A 25,851-nucleotide genomic window follows, 5' to 3' on the forward strand; every position below is an offset into this window, starting at 1 on the left:
AACATTACTAAAACTTAAAGTAAAATTAAAATGAAAGCTGAAAATATAAAAATAAAAGCTAATTCAAAATATTATTTAACACTATACACTACTATAAACAATGCACTATTAACTGTGCTAGTATGTGGGACCTTTATGAAAAAAACTAAAACAATAATCTGTCCATCAATTAATTTAATTAATTTTAACATAATTAAATTATCTCAGATATTTACATTTGAAACAAATTTACAGTACATCAAGTATATCAAGTATGTATTGCTTAAAGCTTTATTCAAGGCAGTACCCCAGTCTAGTAAACACACTCTTTGACATGCAAAATATGTGATAAATCCCAAGATACGATTACATTTCTCATTCTAGGATTAAGGCCTTCATACCAACAATCAGGTGAAGCACGTCAACTTTCTCTTAGTAGCGTGCTTCATACTCAGTGTCACTACAGTCCTCTTCGCTCTCCTTATCTCTTTCCTTCAGCACTCGAGGTGGGGCTGGCGATATTTTGTGACCATCTGTATCTATTTCACTCCCCAGGATCTGCCTCTGCACCAGCTTACAGTACAGGCCTCCCCTGGCCATGAGTTCAGCATGAGGGCCCTGCTCCACCACAGAGCCTTTGTCGATCACCAGAATGTTGTCCGCTCTCTCCACTGTGCTCAGTCTGTGGGCAATCACTAAAACCGTGTGCGCTCGCATCAAGTTGTTCAGAGCCTGCTGAACCTAAAACAAAGTAGTAACATGAATGAAGTCTAATGCAAGACTAAAAATACGTATGTTCACTTGAGCCACGGCCTGTCAATATAACAGCCTCTCAAGATCAACAGCTCTTACTATGTATTCGCTTTCTGAATCCAGTGCACTTGTGGCTTCATCCAAAATGAGAATGCGAGGGTTTCTGATGAGAGCCCGAGCAATTGCAACTCTCTGTTTTTGCCCACCAGACAGCTGAGTGCCCTTCTCTCCGACCCCTATAACAGAGGACAGAGCAGCATGATGAATTATGAGCCAAACTCTGATACAGTCAAAAGTCAAAAACATCCAATCAAAATGAAGTGTTTGATAGCTAGTATAGCACTGCATAAGGCATTCAAGTCAGATATGGAAGATTTTGTGTTCAATCTGAATATGTTTTAAGACACATACACTACCAGTCAAAAGTTTTGGATCGGCAAGATTTTTTATGTTTTTAAAATAAGTCTAATCTGCTCACCATGGCTGCATTTATTTGATTAAAAAAACACTGAAAAAAACAGTAATATTGTGAAATATTATTACAATTTAAAATGACTGTTTTCTATGTGAATATATAGTAAAGTGTAATTTATTCCTGTGATCAAAGCTGTTTTCAGCATTTTTCAGCATCATTAATCCAGTCTTCAGTGTCACGTGTTTCTTAAGAAATCATTCTAATATGATGAATTGATACTCAAGAAACATTTCTCATTCTCATCAGTGTTGAAAACAGTTTTTTACATTTTTATTTCAGGATTCTTTGATGAATAGAAAGTTTAAAAGAACAGCATTTATCTGAAATAGAAAGCTTTTGTAACATTAATCGCTACCGTTCAAAAGTTTGGGGTCAGTAAGAATTTTTATTTGATATTTTTGGGGAAAATAAGTCAAATAAGTCAATACTTTTATTCATCAATGATGAATTAAATTGATCAAAAGTTACAGTAAAGACATGTATAATGTTACAAAAGGTTCTATTTCAAATTTCTATTCATTCATTTTCACTTCCTATTCATCAAAGAATCCTGGAAAAAAATTGTACACAACTGTTTTCAACATTGAAAATAATGAATGCTTTTTGAGCATCAAATCTGAATATTAGAATGATTTCTGAAGGATCATGTGACACTGAAGACTGGAGTAATGATGCTGAAAATTCAGCTTTGATCACAGGAATAAATTTCATTTTAAAATATATTAAAAGCCTTGGTGAGCAGAAGAGACTAGAAAAATTTAAATATAAATATTATAATATAATATAATGGGTGTGTGTCTGTGTGTATTTATATATATATAAATGGGTGTGTGTAAACACACATATACATTTATATAATAAATATAATAATATGTATGCACACGTTATATAAACAAATACTTTTATGTTAGATTAATCGATTTGACAGCACTAAATATAATAAAACCAAATATAATATAATATAATATAATATAATATAATATAATATAATATAATATAATATAATATAATATAATATATAACTAACCAGTGTCATAGCCTCTGGAGAGGCCAGTTATGAAGTCATGTGCATTGGCATTAATGGCAGCTCTGATGACCGCCTCCATAGGAGCTTCAGGTATACCATAGGAGATATTCATCTGAACAGTGCGGGCAAACAGAACAGGCTCCTGACTCACCAGTGCCACCTATAATAAAACAAAGCACTAACATATTTAATTTGCTCTAATTTGCTTTTGGTTAGGCCACTTCACCAACATTTGCATTATCAGCAACTGCTGCCCTCTTATGGTCATAGAATGTACTACAAGCAGCATTGAAAACAACACTATTACAGATAAATAAAAATATATATAAATTTCTATAATTGTATGTACAAAATAATGTATCCATTCAAAATGTAGTATGACAGATCAACCTCAGAATATATCCCACCTTAGAGTGATAATATTTGTGCTGGTAGGTGTTCACAGGTCGGCCGTCCACTAGCACTTGGCCTTGCTGAGGGGCATAAAAGTTCTCCAGCAAACACACACATGAGCTTTTTCCACCACCAGAGGGCCCTACGAGTGCAGTTACTTGCCCTGGGCGAAGACTGAAGGATACATTCTGAGAAGAAAATGAGGGTTCAGTTTCCTTCTTACATGTATACAGTATCTAGGAATTCTGTTACTGATTCACTGGCATATCAGTTTAAAAGTAAAACTAATTAATGTAGCATTTAAAGTTACTTGCAATAGACTATTTGCAAGGACAGTCTTTGATGCTCCCAACTTAAGTCATCCATAGCAACCTGAGTTTAAGCGTTATGCTCAGGGGTACAATGGTGATAAAATATATCTCAATAATTCTGCGGTTCATAGGTTTTTTCTACTTGACATAATTCTGATGTTTAGCCTTTGTGTTTTTAGCCAAAATCATTAACATTTATCAGCCCTTACACAGTGTCCTAAATAGGTGCAATGCAATAGGATTACAGCAAAAAGCTATTTATCCATTTACACCGATTGTGACAATGTGGCTCAACATGAAACTATCATGGCCAATGAATCAGAACCAGAAACCAACAAAAAAATGTTTTTTAGAGTTGCCACATAATGCCTTGTTAAGATATGGTTATATTTTCCTGTTAGTAGATTAAATGGCAAGATATCTCCAAATAAAATATATACCTTGCACTTAAAGTCTACCTTCAACAAAGAATACCTTCAATATTTCCATCTCTGGTCGTGTTGGATATGCAAATGTCACATTTTTGAATTCCACCCGGCCTTCAAGTGTCTCTGGAGCTTCTTGACCATCAAGGCCATCTTTAGGTTTCCTGTCAATATATTCAAACACTTTCTCTGCAGCGCCAACGCCTTGCATCAGACCTGTGTACACCGATGATATACTCTGTAAAAAGACCAGAGTGTTTCAGATACATCATTTGAGTTTCATTCACACGTGTACATTTTAAAAGTAAAATCAAAGTACCTCCAGGGCCTCTCCAAGCTCTAGCTCATAGATGACAAAGGAAATAAGGGTCCCTCCGCTCATCTGATTTGTCACCACTAGGTGGCCTCCATAAAACAGGACTGTGACTTGCAAGGCCAGTTCAGAGATCTAAAAAAAGATAGAAATTAAGAAAGAAGAAAGATTGAAAACTAGTGTAAATGTGGACTTGAACTTCTAAAATACTTAAAGGCCTGGTTTCACAGACAGGGCTTAGACTAAGCCAGGATTAGGCCTTAGTTCAATTAGGACATTTAAGTAGCTTTTATAAACGTGCCCTAAAAAAAGGCGTGAATCTTGAGACAAAAGAAAGGCACTGACATATTTTAAGATATATCAGTGCAAGTTGCTTTCTGTAAAAACAGCTCAAACATGCATTTTAGTCTGGGACTAGGATTAAGCCTTGTCTGTGAAACTGGGGGTAAATGTGGCAAAGCAAAGGGAACTAAATCATGCTCTCTTCACGTACTATCTGAAATTTCCTACTTCCCACTATTTTATTACGAGCTCGTCGCATTCAAGTGATTTGTTGTCGGAAAGAACAGCAATCACGAAGGACGCCAGTTGCATAAGCCACTGAGTTAAGACTGTGTCTTAAGAACTAGTCTGACCAACTAGCAATTATTAAGATAATCATCCTTACTTTCCGGATTCAAATTAGTCCAGTCTATCCTTTTATGTAATTGACTTAAAAAAGTTACGACCAGTCTTGAAGAATATAAATAGATGACTAACTTGTAAGACTAGTATTATCAGTTTCTGCAATCGGCCACAGGTTTATTCTTTATTGGGAAAATCTTATTAAAGCCAAAAGGATAATTAACGTCCCATTCATTGACATTCACTGTGCTATCTAGATAGTCAGTTTGCTGACAATTCTGGAATTTCGGTCAAATACAGGTTACGCTTCAAATGATTATTCATATTTGTAAATATGCACTACATTGACGGGAAGACAAGGCTAATAAAAATTGCAAATCACAGCAGCAACCATGTTTAAAGATTATGGCACACCCAACTCGGGAACTTGGCTATCAAAATTATCCTCAAACTTCCCAGTGGTAAATATGACTTGACAGGGTGACAGATTCCAAAGCTAGGAAACTCATATTAACGATAATTCCGATAGCATGTGAAGGCAGCATTAGGATGCATAACTAAGGATTCTGTGAGGACAAAGACTGAAGGCTTCGTTAAACCTTCAAGATACCTACATAGCTTGACCACATGAAGCAGGCGTAGGCAACCGCTTGCTTCTTATTAAGAATGAACATCTCCTGCAGTCTGCTGTAATATGAATCTCCCTCCTGGTCCTCATTAGCAAAACTTCGCACTGTTCTCATGGCTGATATTGTTTCCTCGGCCACTTTATTGGCCTGAGCCAGTGCTGTCTGGACTTCTTTGGTTAATTTCTGTTGAACATCACAAATGTGTAATGTTAATCTTTTAGTACGAGTACATCTTTTGTATCAGTGCATGAAATGCTATTATATATATACAGTATAATGTGCATTTGTGAATAATGAAACATAAGCATAAGCTACACTTTCTATTATTTCAATCAAGCAAAGTATTTGCATATGCATAACTTGCCTTGTAATACTCTCCATACAGTTTGGAGACCACAGCTATATATGGGAAACCCATGATGGTGACTACAGACAGCTTCCAGGACATTCCAAACATGAATATGAAGATGCCCACAGATTTCACAAAGCTACGCAGGAACAAGTTCACATTTTGTGAGATGAGGTCGCTCACTTGAGTAGTGTCTGAGGTAAGTCTAGAGGTAATGTCACCTGTAAGGCAAACCATTGAGTGCTGAATCATTTATGTGTTCTGTATTGAATGTCTTTCACTGGTCCAATGGTCTTTTGATAACATAACATTAAAAACAACACTGAATTTCCATTTCTTTAAGGCAGCAAAATAATCAAATTAATGTTATAGGTAAGCTTGTGTTTTAGGCTTTGGTTTCTTTGTAAATAAAATGCAGCATCACTTGTATTCTGTTGGCTGCACACAAGAATCAACACAATAGTTATAAGGAAAGAAGACAAGGCCAATCACAAATGAGTATGCAAATGTAAAAAAAAAAAAAAAAAGATCAACTGAAATTCAGTATGCAAAATTATAGGCCTACATGTTTTGGTACAAATATAAGGGATATGTTTGATGAGAGATATGATTGGAGCTGGAACATTACCTGTATGGTTGGCATCAAAAAACCCAATATCTTGATGCATTAGTGATCTGAAGAGAAGGTTCCGAAGTCGAATGTTCAACCTGGCAAACGTAACAGAAAAGACTCCTCCACGAAACCCAATGGCTATGGAGCTATAAAAACAAAAAAAGTGATACATTTTCAAAAGGAACTATATGACATGGATTAAGATAAAAACTTGATGTGTTTCATCAAATCTCTATAGTGATGTCTATAAAAATGAGTAATTGAGGGAAAAGTCAAATCCAGAATTGCTCACCTGACCAAAGCCAACACACTGAGGGTAATCATTGGTTTGGCAAAATTATCCATGCTTTTCTGGATAACTATGCCATCTATTGCTTGCCCCGTGTAATAAGGTATAAAAGCTTCACCTATGGAGAGGAAAATAAAACATTAACTGTGTGCTGAAAAGTAATAGAGATGAGAACAATATGTTAAACAATATAAAGTGCTAGATGTGCAACCATCAAAGTGTGACAAATCAAGGCATTCACAAGCATGTAAAGACTAGAGTAAATATTACAGCAATTACACTGCAATGATGTGCAATCTAACAGTACTCAGACCGTTAAGTTTAGAAATCCACAACTGCTGGGGTGAATATGATGAAAATGTCTGTACAAGTGAAAAAGGTCCATAAAAACTGTAATACACACTAACGTTCAAAAGTTTGGGGTCAGTAAGATTTTTCATTGATCAAGGATGCTCTAAATTGATCATTTTGAAAGCATTTTAAATAAATTATGTTCTTTTGAACTTTCTATTCATCAAAGAAACCTGAAAAATGTCTCATGGATTCCACAAAACTGTTTTTGACATTGATAATAATAATAATAATAATAAACTGTTCTTGAGCACCAAATCAGCATATTAGAATGATTTCTGAAGGATCATGTGACACTGAAGACTGAAGTAATGCCTGCTGAAAATTAAAATAAAAAAAAATTATCATTTTAATTTGTAATAATATTTCACAATTTTATCTTTTACTGTTTTTTCATCAAATAAATGCAGTCTTGATGAGCATAAGAGACTCTTTTCAAAACATGCTTCAAAAAAGGTATATTTTCCTGTATATATTATACAGCATTTATTAATGTTACTTAAAGTTAGTGTTCATTTTTAAATAAACAAGTGTTCGCTTTTGGTCCATTAAAAGCATTTTTCATTGTTAGTTCATATTAAATATTGTGTTAACTAATGCTAATGTATACAACCTAATTGTACAGTTACTATACATTTCATCAGATTGTTCATAGAGAACGACTGCTGGGCCAATTATGAAATATCCATCATGGAATTATGACATGTTTACTTCATTTATTACATTTCTTAGAATATAGTTGTGAGAAACTGTTGAGAGTGAACTTACACACAGCAGATAGGAGAAGAAAGAAGAAAGCAATGGCCAGCAAACCCGAATCCTTCTTACAGTATGACAACAGACGGCCGATTGTGGCCCCTGAATGAGTTGACTCTTTCCTGCTCTTCTCACTGGACTCATCTTCTGTTTCAATGCCATCCACCAACCCCTCCGTCTCCTCGCTGTCCTCTCGGTCAGACACAGCATTGGGAGTCTGTGACAGCAGATTCCATGAGATCATGATGCCTATTGCTGATGCACAAGTCCAGGAGAACAGACTGAGGAACCAAGGGTCATACATCAGAGCTCCCTCTTCAGAAAACATCAACAACTTGGCCAGAGCATAAGTCATATTGGTAAGGCAAATGAGGGCAACCAGCGTCCCCAGGTTTGACACCCTCCGTGGACCATCGTTCCTGTTAAAGAACACCCCGATAGAGCCCCCGAAAAGAAGACTGACCCGTATGAGAACGGTTCCCCACAAGTCCAGTGTTGAGCGGTGTATGTCAAAGTCTTCTAATTCATCTGCAAATATATCAAGACTTGATCCATGAACATACAATATTGTAGTGACCATAATATCCACTAGAGTGAACACCAGGCTCCCACTGAGAATCACAGCAACCCTCATTTTCCTACACTTGTTGAAGAGGTTGATACTAATGCACCACACAGACTAGCTCTCCTAGGTAAACGTGAGCAGCAAAATTCTATATGGAATTTGATATGGAATCATTATTGAATAAGTGATTTCAATAATGTAGGTAAATGACACAGCGTGAAACCAGATTGACAGGTCTGGTTTGATAAAAGGAGCGCGCGTGAAATGTCAGTGTCCTGCGCCTGTAAAGTTGATTCGCTGGCCTGCGCAGCTTGCACTAGCACAGACTTATTCATTAGGGCAGTATAGAATATCTATATGTAAATCCATAGGTTTTCCGTCTAAAAAGCAGCTCATAATTTCCTTCGTAAATCAACCTTCCCGGTACGATAATAAAACTCATATTAGTCACACAATATCCAGTTCACATCCATCGTCTCTCCTTTCCAGTGCAGTTCAATGACAGGAAGGGGGAAAAAGAATACTGTACTGAAGCCCCGCCTCCGTGACAACTGACCAATCAGAGAGTGCTCTGGTCACATTGGTAAAATACACAGGTATTTACATATTGTGATGCAAAGCGCGTGAGGGCAAAAATGGATATCACGGTATCCGAATTGTATTGTATTGTTTATTGTATTTTATTGCGCATCCAATATGTATTGTATCTCCACAGTCGAGCATAAACTGAGCATTTCACTAATTCACAGTAGACATTTTAAAAGGAAAGAAAAGTAATGGGGGGGTCATACTGAATGTGCACTTGTATACGTCAAATCTTAAAAGTATATTTAAAAAAAATTGTACTCTCAGATATATCAAATACATGGCTTGAAGAGATTACACTATTATGACTGTTCTTTAAAACACTTTAGTACGCATTTAAAAAGTGCACTTTGTAATAAATTCATAATAAAGGTTTTACTTAAAGTACATTTTAAATCATTGCTTATATGAGGAACGAAGTACTCATGTTGATGTGTTAATATAGCCTATACTAAAGTGCTTATAAGTATTTAATATTTAAGTATATTCTTTCAAAATGTATTTTTTCATAACACACTCTTTTTTCAAATATACTTTTTTCACTAAGGTTATTTTATTTTAAGAGGATTTCTTATGATTTTATTTCAAATAAAAAGTATGCATAACCTTTTATTTTATGGGGAAAGGTGCATTCCCAGAATGTATTAAAAAAAAGTTTTTAAAAAAGTAACAGGGCACTTTAGTCACCTTATGGATTCTGTTAGATCACCACTGTTGTCATCAACACTGTAAAAACATATTTTATTGGCTCAAATATGTTGGTGTTTTAACATAATATAATTTAATATTTACAGTTAGGAACTAAAATATCACCAAACTGTCTCCCATAATTCTTATCCGTACAGTATAACATTGTCAGTGCATTTTTTTAAAGTTCTAGCAACCACAGCTGTCAGTTTTTAGCATAAATTTAACAAAAATGTTTTACAATGGATGTGCGGATACACAATTTTAAACGAGAACAGAGCGTTACAACATTAAACGGCTTCACTTTAAAGACATGTCGCCATTTTGCAGGCTGTCTCAATGATGACACAAGTAACAAGCTGAGGTCAGCCCTATTATGAAATCAGCCACAATCCGTGGCTGCATTCTTGCACCTTCGTTTCAACTGTTATTTCAAACGCAAAGAGTATGTTGCACGAGATGCATCACATTGGCCGCAGAGCTGACTGAATAACTGATTAACAAATCCATTTATTACAAATGAAAACAGTCAATTGTTGGATAACAATTTAAAATGATGAAGCACATGTAAAGAAATTTATTTGCAAATTCAGACCCACCATTTGAGAAAAAAAAAAAAAAAGTTAGCCAAAACAACAACTAACAACTATTTTCTGTGGTAATGAGCACTGAATATTATAATCTTCATAGTTAATGTTTAAACAACATTCTTACTGAAATCTCTGTACTTCAGATGACTCATCCAAAGGAAATACAGAAAAAAAAGTGTCTTCTGGTACATGAGTCACCTAAGCAAAACAAACATGGGTGTGTAGTTACATAATGACTAACAAAAACTAACATAATGACCTGACTTTGTAATAAATACTATTCTGTAAAATAATAAGCACAAGCTAAGACCATCATCAGTGTCAATGAACGCCTTGAGCTGAAACAAAATATTTGAATCTTGCTACATTATGTGCTGAAACACAAAGCAAGCATGAGTTCATCTACTTAACATGCTCTCTGTGGACCACCTTACAGGTCTTCGAGCTGTAGTCTATGCAAATACACTTTGCGGATAGTGATCAGTCCCATCAAAAAAGATTTTCAGTGCACATCAGTGTCTGTTAGAGGATATTCTTGGCTTCAGGTACATTCTGTATTGTGGTTAGGACAGTCTCCACAGGAAAAGACAAGTAGAGGCTTTCCTTAAGCTTTTTTGCTGAGGGCGATTCCTCAGCGCTGAACAATGGATTGGTCACAGTGAGAGTTATGGAGGGCATGTTTCTAGCCTTGCGTTTTGCATTTTTCTTTTCTTGTCTGTAGGCGACATTCATATTTGTAACTACCTGTATAGACAAAAAGAACATTATCAGGAAACTAATTTCAAAGCTTGTCTGCACTAAAATCAGTTTTTTTAGACATCCTTTTTGAATAAACGCTAGTAGTTACACATGCACTATGGAGAATGGGACACGTCTAACTGATCTATTATTAGTAATGGGACTGAAGAAGATTTTAACTACACAAACAAATGCTCAGACTTTACCAGCTGTTTGATGTTATTCTGCTGCTCCTGCATGGAGGAAAGAAAAGAGTTTGTGTCCTCTTCATTAAGGGTATCCTCCTCCTGGTCCTGATAGCAACTAAGAGCATCAAACTTTGTCTTTAAAAAAATGAACGGAAATAGAAATTCAGTCAGTGTAACTTCTTGCTTATCGTATTAAAACATTAATCCATGTCAATGTATTCCCATATCTTAAAAGTTAATTCTCTTACCTCACTAGATATGCTGGCTTTTCTGTTGAACATTAAAAAGTGTGGCGTAAATTTTGTCGTAGGGTTGACTGATGTCCTGAAGATGGCCAAAACTGGATCAAGAAAATCATCCCATTCTACTTGTTTCTCCACCACCATCTGTTTTATGGCATCTCTCAGCAGATTACTGCTGCGATCATACAGTGCGTTCCTCTGCGGCTGGTCTACTGGCAACACTCTTAATGCTATGTTACACCGGTCACACAGGTGCTTTGTAACCTAAAATAATTAATAATAATGCTGTGAAAATAGAGTTAATCCCGTTTTGCATAAAAGTTTGGTATTTCAACAAAAGTTTTTACCTCCTCACAGAAGTCAGCACTTTGAGAGCAAAACATTGTCTTTGCAGGGCCAAATCTAAAAAAAAAAAAAAACTTTTTAGCATATCAGCATATTTATTCTTTAATAATGGTGCAATGTAACCTCACCTGCAAATAGATGATGAAAGGCATCGTGCAATACAGAGACCATCTTTCTTTTGTACAGGAAAGGCCTCTACCCATTTACTGTAGTAATCTGTAATAATAACAATGTGTGTATTCCCTCCATGTACAGTTCCTGGGAATGGACCTGTTTTCAAAAACAGCAAGTGAAGACATTTGGTTACGCTCTAAAAATATGTCCTGCTAACAAATTAGACATCTTAAAAGTCTCTTACCGATTATTTCAATGGCCAAAATGTCCCACGGACCATCCACCTTGATGGGTCGTACCGTTCTGGCTAGGTTTTTACTCCGCTCTGTGTGTTGACAAGTTTCACATACTTTAATCTGAAACAGATGATTCAGTGGCATGTAGATAAACACAAATGCACGTAGATAAATAATATGACAGTGACAAACATATCCATTCCTAAAAGTGTCAATATAGTGACATCCACAGCATACCCAATCCACAACATCCTTGACAATGCCAAGCCAGTAGTATTTACTCTGAATCCTGTGAACAGTCTTCTTCTGTCCCAGGTGATGCCCAATGTCATTGAAGTGACACTCCAGGAATATCTGTCTCTTCCGCTCTGCCTCAATCACTACTTCTCGCTTTTCTTCTTTCTTCGGTCCCACATAATATAACCGGCCATCTATAGAATTTATGATAGAGAAAGGTTAGAGAGGTAGGTCTAATGAAACTAAATAAATCACCAATCACTAAGACCAGCTAAACCATTAAAAAAGCGTGGAACGTTGCTTATGTTGCTTTTAAAGACTGTTTTATATACTAGAATAGACTGGATAAAATGATCAACTCAAACATCAGGAGGATATTTGTATTCAACAAATACTCAATATGATGGTTATGTACTAGTAAATAGTTTCAGTAACCCCCATTAGTAGCTTAAATTCAAACCAAGAGCTATTAAAAAAATTAAAAGCATGTAGTGTAAAGTTTACAAAAGAGGTTACAAATTATGTGATTATGTCTGGTGATAATTATATGGCAATATATTGACAATTCCCAGACAGGGGGTTATTTTAAATCTAGCATAATGTACATTTGTTATTCTATTTTATAAATATACTAAGTTAACATATAACAGGCCAATATATAGACATACATACATACAGGTCTGTCAAAGTTAAACTTTACAACATTGTTTCCAGGTAATACTGTAAAACACTAAAAGATTAACAACAGATTACTAACATTCCGAATGTAACATTTGCCAGCTTTGCTCTCACCGTCAATCATAAATTTCTGAGCATATCTTTTGAGATTTTTCTTGCGAATAGGGTTCATGGTTTGAGGATAACAGCCCTCGGCAACAAAAGTGTAAATGTCCCCCAGTCTGTTTGAGCTGGACTCCACCACCTCCTCTTCGGCAACTGGCAACGAGTCCACACTCAACATTCTGCTGCGAATACACGGTCCCAGGCTTTAAATACATAACAGACGGTACAGCTAAATAATCGTCCGATTTTAAATTCAAAACAACAGAAGCGATTTGCCTTGTACTTGCGCGTGCACACACAACAATACTCGGACGGAAGGAATTGAGTGACGTACCAGGAAGTAAACTTAACATATAGTTTATCACTCTTGGTATTTATCGCTCTTTTCAGATACGAACTCATACAAAATTTGTCTAGAATATTTATACTCATATACTTGAAAAACAAATTGTTTATCAGATGTTTTGCGAAACTGTGTGTTTCTTTACGGACATATTTGTGGTTGTTCCAAAACAATCATTGAGTAGGCGGAGCTCTGAACATATTGACAGTTCAACTTCAAACTGGTCAAAAAAGGTCTGGTTACTCCGGTCGAAATGTGTTCTCGTTCGCTTAAAATGTTTCAAAAGTCGTAAATATTACGTCTGTATAAATATATAACAGTATGTAGTTAGACTCGGAATAGTCAAATCTCAATACAACATGGAGAGATTTTACACATGCAATTGCTTTTTCAGAGATAATATTTTTCTTGAAGAATACAAACTTCATGTTCGTTTCGTCTCAGAAAGCCAGTTCAGGAGTGATTATCAAAATGTAAGTGACAACACTGGCTAATGCCTTAATGTTAAATACTTTGACATTTCTCTCTGAACACCATTGACATTTGCTTAAGATCCTCAGATCTCTGGGCTGTGTGTCTGAGTCCCAGTTCAGAGACGTGATTGGAAAGGTGAGTGAGCTCTCGAGAGCAGAAATCACTCTTGCGGTAACGATGATCAAGGCTGTCAGAGTGTGCTTATTTACTCCGTCGTGTTATAGATTCATGCAGAAATTGAGAGACGCCAGAATCATAAATTGAAATCAGCAGAGAGAGCAGCTACCATCAAGGAGATTTATACACCTCTACATCAACATGTTTATCATCTACAGGTAAGTTACGTAGAATCAGCAGTACGGGGAGTCTATCATTGATATACTGTAATGCCATTTATCCCCTGCAAGGAATCATTCCTGGCCCCAGAGCTTTTACAGATGATCAAATACTGTGCTTCAAGTGATGCAACCGTGGAAGGACTAATGAAACTCATCCAGACAGAAGCAGGTGAGCTTCTTCTTTACTCACGCTCCAATTTAAATCTTTTGACCATCAAATCATGGGAAATAAATGACATCAACAACAACAAAAATCGGTTTACTTTATATTTTGCAGCACCAAGAGTCTTCAGATTCCCAGTGTTCAGAAAGGAATTCTGCAATGACCTTATAGAAGAGCTGGAGCATTTTGAACAGTCTGATGCCCCAAAGGGCAGGCCGAACACCATGAACAATTATGGGGTACAAGTTTTTATCAATATACACTTAACCAGTTCTCATTGAGATTGCCATCAAAATGCAGACTAATATTGTTCTTTGTTTTATGCCAGTCATAATAATAATAACAATAATTTAACATCTCTAAACAAATTCAGATTCTTCTGAATGAACTGGGCTTTGATGAGAGCTTCATCACCCCACTGAGGGAGGTCTATCTGCGTCCACTCACGGCTCTGCTCTACAGCGACTGTGGAGGAAGCTGTCTGGACAGTCACAAGGCTTTCGTGGTCAAGTATGCTATGCGGGAAGATTTGGAACTCTGCTATCATTATGACAACGCTGAAGTCACTCTAAATGTATCACTGGGGAAAGACTTCACAGAGGGGAACCTGTTCTTTGGAGACATGAGACAGGTGCTTATAAGACAACTTTTTGAGAATTCCCAGACAGGGTTCTTTGAAATTGAAAATCTGTTTAAAATCTGCTTGTAAAGACACCTAGAGCAACATTTTTATTTTTTATTATTATTATTATTTTAGGAAAGGGTTCCCTCAAACTAGGGGGTCCTTTGCATCAAAAAGTGTAGTGTAGTCTTCTGTTTAATGCATGCAATCGTTGAAATGAAATAGTATTATCACATTGCCCATTCAACTACCCTAAAAGAGCAAGCAAACAATTTCTTCAAGAAGAGATTTTATTTCATGATTATAGAACACATTAGTTCACTTTACAAAGACACTGACAGTTTTGGATGAAACAGTGGGCAGCACAAGCATGCGGCCTAGTAATGCACGATAAAGATGTATTTACAGTGTCCTGACTGTGCGTTTGTCTTAGGTGCCTCTGAGTGAGACGGAGTGTGTGGAAGTGGAGCATCACGTGACTGAGGGTCTGCTTCACAGGGGCCAGCACATGCACGGCGCTCTGCCTATCTCCTCAGGCACACGCTGGAACCTGATCATATGGATGCGAGCTTCACGTGAGAGGAACAAACTCTGCCCTATGTGTGGTAAGAAACCCACGCTAGTGGAGAGTTACGGATTCAGCGACGGCTTCACCATGGACCCTGATGATGACACTAGTAGAAATGTGTCATGTTCTTTAACATGATGTTGTTCAGTGCTGTTTTTGTCTAATTTATGACAGTAGTTTGGCAATCAGGATAAAATATGCTTATCGTCCAGTGTGCCTTTTTCAAAATCAGTACCAAAGGCGTAAATGTTGTTTTATGTCCTTGGGTAATTTTGACTGCAAATGACCTGATTAAATATTCAGTTGATTGTAAATGTAGTGGTTTTAAGCCTGCTAATGTATTTTAGTCAGTGTATTATCTTAGGATGAATTATTAATATATACAAGGGATTTGAGATGTACAATAAAATATGATAAACGAAAAAAAAAAAAAACACATTCTAATGTATATGGCTCATATGTACAAAAACATTAATTTCAGTAAATATATTTAGTCTTAATTTTTAAACCTTAACCAGAATTCAAGTTGTCAGGAGACAGAATTATTGCATCTTAAACAGTTATTTTTTTCCTCCAGAGGTTAAATCTCATCTGCATCAGCAAACATCATCCATCATTTGCAACCTGCCCAGTTTCACATAGTCATGCACAGAATATAAAAATACAGACAAAACATCCCGCTTATACCTAACACTGCTCACACAAGCATTCTGAAACGTTCAAGCAAATAAAATGAAAGGCCAAAATCTGTTTCAGTTATTAATTTCTTTTTTTTGTTCTTTTTTTTTTTTTTTTGGTTGTTTCTTTCCCCAACTTTGATTTTTGAGTGTAATAAGCAGGAAAAGAAAGGGAAAGCAAGGAAAAGCATGACTTCGGAGAAAGGCAACACTACTAGACCCAGAGGTATAAGCAGTTACCGGGGAAAACAAAATCATAATTGTAAATCTCTGTAATCATCATATCAAAGATACTGAAATCTTGAAAATAAAACTGATCTAGTTTCCACATTATCTATGGTGTTATATTGATTCCAATTAGTTCAATTTACTGAATTTGCAGCAAATTTTAATTCCATTGGCTTTTAAAATAAGAAACAAAAATCCATATTTGATGCATACGTAGCATAAATTATATACTCTGGCTCAATGTTTACCCTTTAAAATAATTTAACCACTGACTTCTTATGCCATGTCACAGTTGTGCTAAAGTGCTGTCTCATCCGCTCTGTATCTTAAGTTAAACATGAACATGTATTAGTAACACAGGAGCTTCAAACAAGCTGAGATGGAGCGTCCAATGTTCCACACTGTTCACAGTTCCACTACTAGAGATTCGACATTATAGTGTTGTTTCGCTGCTCATGTCCCTGTGATCCCTGTGTCTGCCTCTAGGGTTAATATCTGCGTCTTCATAGTCGGAATCCATCTCAATCTTCACCTGGGGCACGGGGCAAGACATCCCTCTGGCCAGTGGCATCGCCGGGGACGATGGACAGGAGATCTTCAGGTGCAGAGTGATGCTGTGGAATGGCAACTTCCAGTTACAAGAGTGAGGAGGAGGAAGAGGAGGAGGTACAGCTGAGTATCAGGACGGGGAGCAGGGAGTCTGTATTAAGATTATAGATGCAGGTGACAGAGACGGTGTGACTGCACAAATGTTCCAGGGGAAAGATCTGGGATCAGGGCACACCCAAATCAGAGAGAAGGCTCAGTATGATGTCCTGTAGTGTTTCATATTATGCGTTAAGGAGATAACAAAAGTGTTTAAATGCGATAATTACTTGGGCCATTAACAATAAGGTTCTACATTAACATTAATTAATGCATTAGGAATCAAAATAATTTTGGTTATGTTCTTTTTTACATTAGACATTTCAATTTACATTTTTTAACATTCAGATATAGAATATATAAAGTAACATCACATTTGTTTTGACAGGAATGTTAAAAAAATGGTCGGTATGCGGCTTGATATTTTCAGGATTTTTTTTTGATTAATATAAAGAGCAGCATATATGTATATATATAATTTTTTGTAACAATGTAAAAGTCTTTACTGTCATTTTTGATCAATTTAACATCGTTGCTGAGAAAAGTGTTAACTAAAAAAAGTCACTGACCTCAAACATTTGAACAGTAGTACAAAGCTATTGCATATAGAAAGTACAAAAAGTGTTATTATAAAGAAAGACTATTATGAACAATGGTATATTTATAGAGTAATATTATCCTAGATTAAAAACCTTTTTTTTTTAAAAAAAAACTTAAATACCTAATAAAATATCTAATGCTAAAGTTAACATATTACCATTAATACTAACACTTACATTACCATTAATACTAACACTTACTATTCTATATATCCATTTAAAAAAAAACTTGCTACGAGTACTGTGCTAGACTAACTGGGACTAGTCACAGCACTTGCATATTGTTGCCCAATTGTTAACTTGATTGCTTCTATTGTTCTCCTCATTTGTAAGTTGCTTTGGATAAAAGCATCTGCTAAATGATTAAATGCAAATGTAAATTCAACCTTTGTTAAAGTGAAGACTTCATCCAAACCATGCCCCCTGAACAGCAATGCAGACATAAAACCCAGCAGATTTTACATTTCTACATCAGAGTGATACAGAGGAATGCATTTGGATAAGTAAAAGGGTTTTGGATATAGTGTAAGAGAAACCAGGCTGGGAAACCTTCATAAAACAAAACAAAAAAAATAAATAAAAAAATATGGTACAGGCACTGTGTTATTCTGTATAAGCACTCTTATTGGGACCACAATCACACAGGAGAAAGAAACAACCAAAATTCCTTGAAAAAAGTAAGATACATTGTTACATTAATCACTTTATATCTACTAAAAATGTAAAGTTTTAGCAAAAAATGTAAACCAAGTAGGGTACATTAATAGATTCAAATAACTTTTCTCACTGGCATCTTTCCCAGTATTTCAGGTAAATAAACTGAAACTGTACTCACATCTAATTATGCAAGTTCAATAATTATTACTTATGTGTGCTGTTTCTTTGGGTGTGAAAATGTAAGCAAAGTAAAAACATGAATAACAGTAAATAACATTTTTTTATAACAGCAAGCAAAGTAAAATACTGGTGGATGCATGAAAACAATTCTATCTGCATTGCTTCAAAGCGCATGGCAAGGCAAAAATCTATAGGTAAATACTCTAATAATATATGGCAAAATACTGTATACAGGGGCTTGCATGACATTGTATTGGTCTTAGCAGTTATAAATTTAATATTCTGAGCTGTCTCTCTACTATCATCTACTTCTGTGTAAATATTAATGCAATATTTAGTATTATTAAATGTAGAGAGGTAGTGAGTGGAAGTGTATTTAAGAGGAAATGCTCATTTTAAAAATCTAATAAAGTATCAGTGGTAGTAACTGCCTGGTTGGCATCGTGCCGCCCACTCTGAGTTCGAGTCTGGCGCCTGTAGGAGGTCACGGTAGGGAACGTGTAGTTTGAGCACACAGTACCTGCGATCCAAGTCTGAATCACTGGGGGAGCAGTTTGTATAAGGTTGGTACTTGTCCTGTGGGCCAAAGAACGGAGAAAGATAAGTATATGCATGTGCAGAATGTGTCAACTTTGAACAGTACAAAGGCTTTTCTCCACCAGAAGGTGGCACCAGTGAAACACAATGCAATAGTGGATCTCAACAAGCACTGAAATATAGACCGCTTTTGGGTGAAGACCAAAGATGACTTTAGTCCAGTCTGCACTCTCAGCTTGGGTGTCTGTCTTTGAGTTTTCAGGCTAGTAAAACACTTACTACTTCTTCACCGACATCCCCTGCTTTGCCTTTCTTTTTGTCCTTCTTGGTGTTCTTTTTGTCCTCATCCTTTTTCTTATTGTCCTTCCCAGGCAGGATATCGTCCACCCATGCCAGATCGTGTTGAGAAAAGACCATGTCCAACATCTTTCGTACCAACATGAGACCAATAATCTGAGGGATCGAGAGACAGAAACTGTTTATTTGTAAAACCTTGAGGTGAATTACATGCTTAATCACAGAATTTCAGTTGATAAACAGAGCGGCCTGTTCACAGTGTGATTGAACTACAAAGTGCAATCAAACAAAGTACAATGATCCTTTACTAATTGGATTACATCCAGAAAGCTTTATTGAAACTAATATTGTTTTACGAGTCATGATATACATGAGGGCTTACGGGATTTTGTGTGGCAATATAATATGTTACCATACCATGACCGGGAAGATGATAGCGAGGAATGTGGATTTGAGGACCCAGAGAATAGTTAAGCACACAATCTGCACCAGTGTGAACAGGTGGACTCTCCTCAGCGGTACGTGACGCAGGTATGAAAAGTCTGGCTGGTGTTTTGCTGGCATCATGATCAGTTTGATCCTATCCCAGAACTATAAAAGACCAAATGTTTGATTAGACAAAAAGGGAAAATCTGTCATTATTTACTCAACCTCATGTCACTCCCAACCCAAATGACTCTTTTCAATCTAATGAAAGTGAATAAGGACCAGGCTTGTTCAGTTCCAAAAGGACAAGTCAAACCAATCTGATTCACTTTACAAAATGATTCGATCTGAATGATTTGTTCACAAATTGGATGGATCTGGTTCTCAAATGACTCAATGATCTGGTTGCAGTTCACTTGAGGGGAAGATTATTAGTGAATAACAACTTACATTTTGATCTTTTCCTCACACAAAACTATCGAATGGCTTTAGAAGACTTTAAATGTAGCGCAAGAGTCATATGGATGACTTTTTATGATGTGTTTGTGTCCTTTTTGTAGCTTTAAAACAAAGTCATTCGGGTTTGAAACGACAGGATGAGTAAATAAACTTCCTTTAAACACATACTGATTTTTCTTTGTTTTACCTCACTTATATAAGACAATTAGTAATTCACATGCCAAAGCTTGTCACATAGAAAAGAACACTTTAATGTTTAAAGACAGATTTTAAGCATGTAGCCTCAAAGCACCTTTAACTTAAATACATTTGTATTCATTCAGTACAGTTACAGTCTCCGTTCGAGGTCCATCATTTTGCCGTTGTCCTCCTCTTGTTCTCTAGCTGACATTAAACTAGACTACTAGAGCACAGCAAAGAAGCACCTGGCCACTGCCAAGCTACACAAGATGGTGGATTCTCACTGCAGTCTGACAGCCTCATCAAAATGCAGCTCAAAATTGCCTCAGTAAACCCAGCCGGCATACAAATATCCATTCCCACAACACCACACTCTTCTTACCCTGCTCTGTCACATTGTGGAGAAATCACTCATTTCTAATCACTAAACACAGCTGTAGAGTGCATACAAATGAGTGTTACACTCAAAGTGCGGGTTGTAATGTTTTCCTGGTAAAGTTTGCTATGATATTAAAACTTTGCAGTGTCAAAAACCATAAAAGTACATTGGCTATTAGAGCTGTTCCAAACAGAGGGAGGAGGGGTTGAAAAAGGTTATATCCCTAAAGGCACTTACTTGGATGCCACTGAGAGAAGCGACACCCATGTAGAGGAACACTCCATACAAGACTGGCATAGGAATGAACTATAAACAGAAAAAAAAGTACACTTCAGCTGCCAAAGCAACAGCAGTTACACTTAAAGTCAACATGAAGACAAAACGGACCCTATTTAATCATATAACAGATATAATATAATAAACATTACATAAAATGGGCAAGACTTTACAATAAGGTCTCTTTTGTTAACATTAACTAATGTATTAACTAACATGAACTAACAATGAGCAAATCAATCGTAACAGTATTTATTAATCTTTGTTAATGTTAGTTAATAAAAAAAATAGCTGTTCATGTTAGTTCATTAATGTTAACAAATACAACTTTTGATTTTAATAATGTATTAGTAGATGTTAAAATTAACATTAACTAAGATTAATAAATGCTGTAGAAGTATTGTTCATTCTTAATTCATGTTTACTAAAGTAGGTAACTAATGTTAACTAATGAAACTTTACTGTAAAGTGTTACCAAAAATGTAATCTTTAAACAAAATGCCAAAACTTGTTCCTCCTCTGAAACCGATTTCCTTTCTGATGATGTCACTTGTCTGGTGATGCGGGCTATTGGATGTTAACCAGTAGCCAAATAGCTATTTAATCATTGTTTTAGAAAGCTCACATTCTCAGTCTGGCTCCATTCTGGTATAGTGTGTAAAGGCCACTTTACACAATCCGATCAATTTATTGATGGATAAGACCTACCCTTTTTTCAGATTCACCAGATTATGAAAGTAAAATGAATTTCAGAGAAACAGATGTAGCTTGCTTTTGCTCTTAATTCTAAGAGAATAGCGCACTTCCTGCAGGGGCATTTGCCTTTAAAAAAGAATGCTTGACCTTTAAAAACATTTCAACTGTATTTAAAGTCACATGAATAACAACAATAAAAAAATCTGTTGAATGCCATGGCCATAAGTATAATTTCATCCGGCCAATTGAAGATGACTTTCAGGATGATATTCTATGTTCACTTTAACTATTTTAGAAATTCAGAGTATTTAAGTAAATACATAAAATGTAAATGTCTAAAATTTGGGGGTCAGTAACATTTATAATCATATAGCAAGAATGCATTAAACTGATCACAAGTGACAGTAAAGACAAAAAAATTATTTCAAATAAATACTGTTCTTTTAATCTTTCTATTTGAAGATTCCAATGTCCGCAGCTAAAGCAGAATAGATCATACAGACATCTTCATTGAACATTTTTTTATGATAATAATTGCTAATCTACCCTAAATGATAGGTCAAGTCAGTATTAATTATCTCTGTCATTTCAACAAGCTCACTTGCAGGATGGGCGCTAAGAAGATAGACACTCCTGTCATCACAAACACCAGGATTCCTGTCAGTCTTTGTTCTCTGTAATTGGAAGAGAAGCAGAACAAAGATAAAAGAGTGGAGAACTGTGATATATGTACTGAACAGCCACAATTTTATTCTATGTATTTGTGTCATTTGTGTTGTAACTATACCGTGCACAATAACAAAGTAGCTACTTATGTTACTTTGGAAGTCACTTAAGCAAACATGTTTAGTGTTTAGTAGGCATTTTATACTTAATGTAAATTCTTAAACAACAGTTGTCGATTTACACCAGACATGTACACAGTACATAAAAGTATTTCAGTGTTCCCGACCATCTACATTTTGAGGTTTGGCTTCTGTTCCATGTACATTAATTACTATTTGGATGTGACCCTAGACCACAAAACCAGTCACATGGGTCAATTTCATGAAATTGAGATTTATACATTATCTGAAAGCTGAATAAATAAGCTTTCCATTGATGTATGGTTTGTTAGGATACAGAGATACAGCTATTTGAAAATCTGGAATCTGTGGGTGCAAAAAAATCAAAACTCTGAAGTTGTCCATTTATGTTCGCGATTGTGCTGCATTCACTCACACAAATAAATGTTTTACATATTTACGGTAGCAAAATTTACAAAATATCTTCATGGAACATGATCTTTACTGATGATTTTTGACATAAAAGAAAAATCTATAATTTTGACCCATACAATGTATTGTTGGCTATTGCCACAAATATACCCATGCTACTTGTGACTGGTTTTGTGATCCAGGGTCACAAATATGGTCCATCTGCTTATGTAAATGAGATTTTATGACAATCAAGTTTTGATAGCCCACTCTCAATAACCATTTAATAATTTATGGCTTTTATGAAAGGAAATACTTAATGTCATTAGCTAAAAATCACTTTTGTTTTTTTTCTATATAGAGCCAATCAGAAACTATCAGTGTTGAGACCTGCTATGGTTGCCATGTCTGTCTCACCTCACACCCAGGAACTGTGGCTGTTCCCCTGGTGCACTAGACTCGCTCTCCATCTTCAGCGAGTCAATGTGAGCGATGGAAATGACAGTGGCTGCCACGTACCACGGTAAGCCCATAAAAGAGCAGGCTGCCATCAGAATGCCCACCCACAGTAGATCCAGGTGATACCCACAACCTTTCTGTAACAAACAGATAGGAAATGTAAGGAAGTCAATGGAAATGAAAAGAACAGGAGTGATTAGGGACCTTCTCACTGCATGGATACCTTTAACTTATTTTCCTTGCGGTTTACAATGACAGCACTGATCTGCTGATCCATGAAGATGAGGATAGTTACGAGGACAGCAGGGACAGAGCTTGCCAGGTAAACCCACCACGGATTCTTTCCGAACGGCATCACAAACCAACCCCGGTCGGGGCGTGTGGGCTACATGATTTGAAAACAAAATAACCAATACACCTTTGAGAAAAACTAGAGGAAGCTTTATAGTCACAAAAAAAAAAAAAAAAAAATCAAGATCAGTTTCTTTCTTCAGAACATGCGAGTTGAACTTCATTTACTCTCACCTTGAACTCTGTGGGCACAATGAGTTTGGGTGTTTTCAAACCTATAAGCATGTCCAGCCCCACAAACGTCATGATGGACATGAAGATGGAGAAGTCACTAATTAACTTCCTCAGCTTGATAGAAACAAAACATATTAAAGAATGAATAAAACACACACATAGCTGCAGCTGCAGAAATATAGCACAATGCTGTTGAAGAGATACGTGTAACATACTGGTCTGCAAGCCTGCCACCTTTCTATGAATTGCACAGTTTTGAATGCAGAAATGAATGTCAACACAAGATCACGGAAGAGTTATTTATTTATTTATTTAATGCTTGCACTCAGAGACCGAGAGACTGATGCATGCTTCCGTTCCAAACACAAACACTGCGTCCAAAATCAAATACTTCCCTACTATATAGCATGCAAAAAAGTATGCCAAAAGTCAGAATAAATAGTATTTAAAAAACTATAGGCGAAAAGTTCCCAGACGACCTACTACTTTGCAGAGATTCTGAATCTGAAGTACGCATTTGAAGTAATAATAATAATCATCATAAGTTCTATAGCGCCTTTAAAGGAGCTTCTTAAAGTATTTTAAAGGGTAAACAATAGAAATACAAAGGAAATACAATTACATTACTATCCCATAAGGCCACAGGAGAGGATTTATGAATGGCAGTAAAGTGACGCAACTGATGCAGGTAGGTCATACATACTCTATAGAACATGCTTTTTTAACTGTCGCGAAGTAAGTCCAAATTCAGATGTAGCACCTATACTCAGACGGTATGCGATTTCAGATATAGCGATAGAATAAATTAATGTCACTATACTGTATGTAAGACACCATATACGTGCAATAAAGAATGTATTAAGGACTGCAACAGTCGTTTATACCGTGTCGTTTATGAGTTTATACCGTGTGATCAAGCTTTGTTTCATAATTCATATAAGAAGTGTAAATATAATACACTGATTATGTTTTTACTGTAATAATTACTACAAACGTATTCGTTTTCCAAACTTTTCTTTTGTCTATTTAAGAGATCCAACCAAATCAGTCAAGCGCCCTGTAACAGAACGCATAAAGGATGTTGTAGTCACATGACTCTTGTACTAAAGGTGTAAATAATAATAAACAACAATAGTAATAATATATGGAATAATTTTTTTTTTAAGTGACATTAATATAAGTTTTGTGTGACACATGCATGATTGCACCCACATCACATTGCTCACCTTTCATGATTTTGCAGGTGTAAAGCTCTTTTGATTGAACTAACACTATGAAAGATCCTACTGGTCTTACTAAATCCCATCAGTAATTAGGAAAATGCAGAATAAAAGTTAGAGACAGACAACTTTTCTTAAACAAGACTCAAGGTTTTGACATAAAAGAGGAAATGACATGTCTAAGATAGCTACTAAGGACAAAGTAAAAGATGGAAGATGGAGTGCAAGTGTAAAAATCTTAGTTAGGTAAGAAAAAGGGCAAAAAATCTTCACTGGTATTACCTTTGTGGGAAAGTAGCGACTGAATTTGAACTTCTTCAGAGTGACAGTCATAGTGTAGGTCCCGAAGAACAAAATGAAGGACATGAGAGCAAGATCTGGAACATACTTGCAGGTTTTTCCCACCAGTGAGCCTCCATATTTCACACATTCCTTCTTACTCAACTGAGTCCAGTCCAGAGCTGTTACGTTTAACTGAGAAGATGGGAGAAACGCAGAGGAAAAAAAGGTACAAATCAGGGATAGGAGGGAGGTATTTAGACAAAACAAAGGGTTGTGTGGTGGATAAATGGCAAAAAAGAGAAAAAGAGAGAATAAAACAGGACAGGACCAAAAACAGCAGGCAAGATCAGTAACAAAGGATGCATTTTAATTAAACTAATTGGATTCACTCATCATGACATAATACAAAAACACAAAATATCATTGTGGGCTAGAAAATCAGTGATAGTTAGTGCAAATACAGTGGATTCAAAGGCTATAATCTAATTCAAGGTCATGCTAACACAAATGTTAACACAGATGTGAGTGAGGTGAAGACAATAGGCACTTACACCAAAGAGAGTAGAGGAATTATCTGGCACTGGGACTACAACATCGAAGATCATTGGTGCCACTGAACAAACAGAGAAAGGGAGAATCAGAGAGGAAAATGAGCAGAATGAATGGAAATCTGAAAGAACACTTTGTTAGAAGGATTCATCCAGGATCACAGCCAGCTTTGGCAAATGTAAATGACTGCAGGTGTAGCCCAACTAAAATTTTCATTTGGTTTTTGAAACAATCCAGCACGCCTGAACTACTTTCAAAAAGCCTCACTGCTAGTTTTCA

The 25,851-nt window shown here is 36.1% G+C and overlaps 4 protein-coding genes across 8 annotated transcripts in view; 1 reads left to right on the forward strand and 3 right to left on the reverse strand.

The window, feature by feature from the left end:
* Positions 1–159: 159 nt before the first annotated feature.
* On the reverse strand, positions 160–8,355 carry abcb9 (ATP-binding cassette, sub-family B (MDR/TAP), member 9). The gene is made up of 11 exons (XM_084115043.1): positions 7,300–8,355; positions 6,184–6,298; positions 5,907–6,037; positions 5,294–5,499; positions 4,915–5,112; positions 3,683–3,811; positions 3,413–3,601; positions 2,642–2,815; positions 2,235–2,394; positions 832–968; positions 160–720 (listed from the first exon to the last, which is right to left on the reverse strand). The coding sequence occupies exons 1-11, from the start codon at positions 7,919–7,921 to the stop codon at positions 412–414; spliced, it is 2,370 nt and encodes a 789-aa protein (XP_083971169.1). The 5' UTR covers positions 7,922–8,355; the 3' UTR covers positions 160–411.
* Positions 8,356–9,616: 1,261 nt separating this feature from the next.
* Positions 9,617–12,924, reverse strand: LOC311082978 (gypsy retrotransposon integrase-like protein 1). Of its 2 annotated transcripts, none has more exons than XM_084114192.1 (8): positions 12,607–12,924; positions 11,859–12,008; positions 11,586–11,666; positions 11,356–11,497; positions 11,230–11,284; positions 10,889–11,146; positions 10,659–10,775; positions 9,617–10,458 (listed from the first exon to the last, which is right to left on the reverse strand). In XM_084114192.1, exons 1-8 carry the CDS (start codon positions 12,773–12,775, stop codon positions 10,237–10,239), a joined length of 1,194 nt encoding a protein of 397 aa, XP_083970318.1. In that variant the 5' UTR covers positions 12,776–12,924; the 3' UTR covers positions 9,617–10,236. The 2 variants fall into 2 exon arrangements, with proteins under 2 accessions (XP_083970318.1, XP_083970317.1); XM_084114191.1 differs by having other exon boundaries at positions 11,586–11,697; positions 11,815–12,008; positions 12,607–12,917.
* A 127-nt stretch (positions 12,925–13,051) lies between these two features.
* On the forward strand, positions 13,052–17,639 carry ogfod2 (2-oxoglutarate and iron-dependent oxygenase domain containing 2). Of its 2 annotated transcripts, XM_084114195.1 has the most exons (8): positions 13,052–13,413; positions 13,493–13,549; positions 13,639–13,749; positions 13,822–13,921; positions 14,030–14,154; positions 14,289–14,546; positions 14,971–15,142; positions 16,497–17,639. In XM_084114195.1, the coding sequence occupies exons 1-8, from the start codon at positions 13,300–13,302 to the stop codon at positions 16,517–16,519; spliced, it is 960 nt and encodes a 319-aa protein (XP_083970321.1). In that variant the 5' UTR covers positions 13,052–13,299; the 3' UTR covers positions 16,520–17,639. The 2 variants fall into 2 exon arrangements, with proteins under 2 accessions (XP_083970321.1, XP_083970320.1); XM_084114194.1 differs by lacking the exon at positions 16,497–17,639 and having other exon boundaries at positions 14,971–15,851.
* The window catches only part of slc4a5a (solute carrier family 4 member 5a), a 39,900-nt gene continuing 29,917 nt past the window's right edge, over positions 15,869–25,851 (reverse strand). Inside the window, exons 16-26 of one of the 3 annotated variants that reach the window (XM_084114189.1) lie at positions 25,575–25,609; positions 25,024–25,215; positions 23,522–23,635; positions 23,220–23,381; positions 22,955–23,133; positions 21,943–22,015; positions 20,607–20,675; positions 19,343–19,516; positions 18,908–19,081; positions 18,612–18,667; positions 15,869–16,624 (exon numbers count right to left, since the gene is read on the reverse strand). In XM_084114189.1, coding sequence (XP_083970315.1) covers positions 16,444–16,624; positions 18,612–18,667; positions 18,908–19,081; positions 19,343–19,516; positions 20,607–20,675; positions 21,943–22,015; positions 22,955–23,133; positions 23,220–23,381; positions 23,522–23,635; positions 25,024–25,215; positions 25,575–25,609 — 1,409 coding nt within the window. In that variant the 3' untranslated portion in view covers positions 15,869–16,443. Of the gene's footprint in view, positions 16,625–18,611; positions 18,668–18,907; positions 19,082–19,342; positions 19,517–20,606; positions 20,676–21,942; positions 22,016–22,954; positions 23,134–23,219; positions 23,382–23,521; positions 23,636–25,023; positions 25,216–25,574; positions 25,637–25,851 lie in introns of all 3 variants that reach the window. The other 2 variants (XM_084114188.1, XM_084114190.1) reach the window with 2 other exon arrangements.

Source organism: Abramis brama, assembly GCF_963993115.1.
Source record: "Abramis brama genome assembly, chromosome: 5".
In the NCBI taxonomy this organism is placed as follows: Eukaryota; Metazoa; Chordata; class Actinopteri; order Cypriniformes; family Leuciscidae; genus Abramis; species Abramis brama.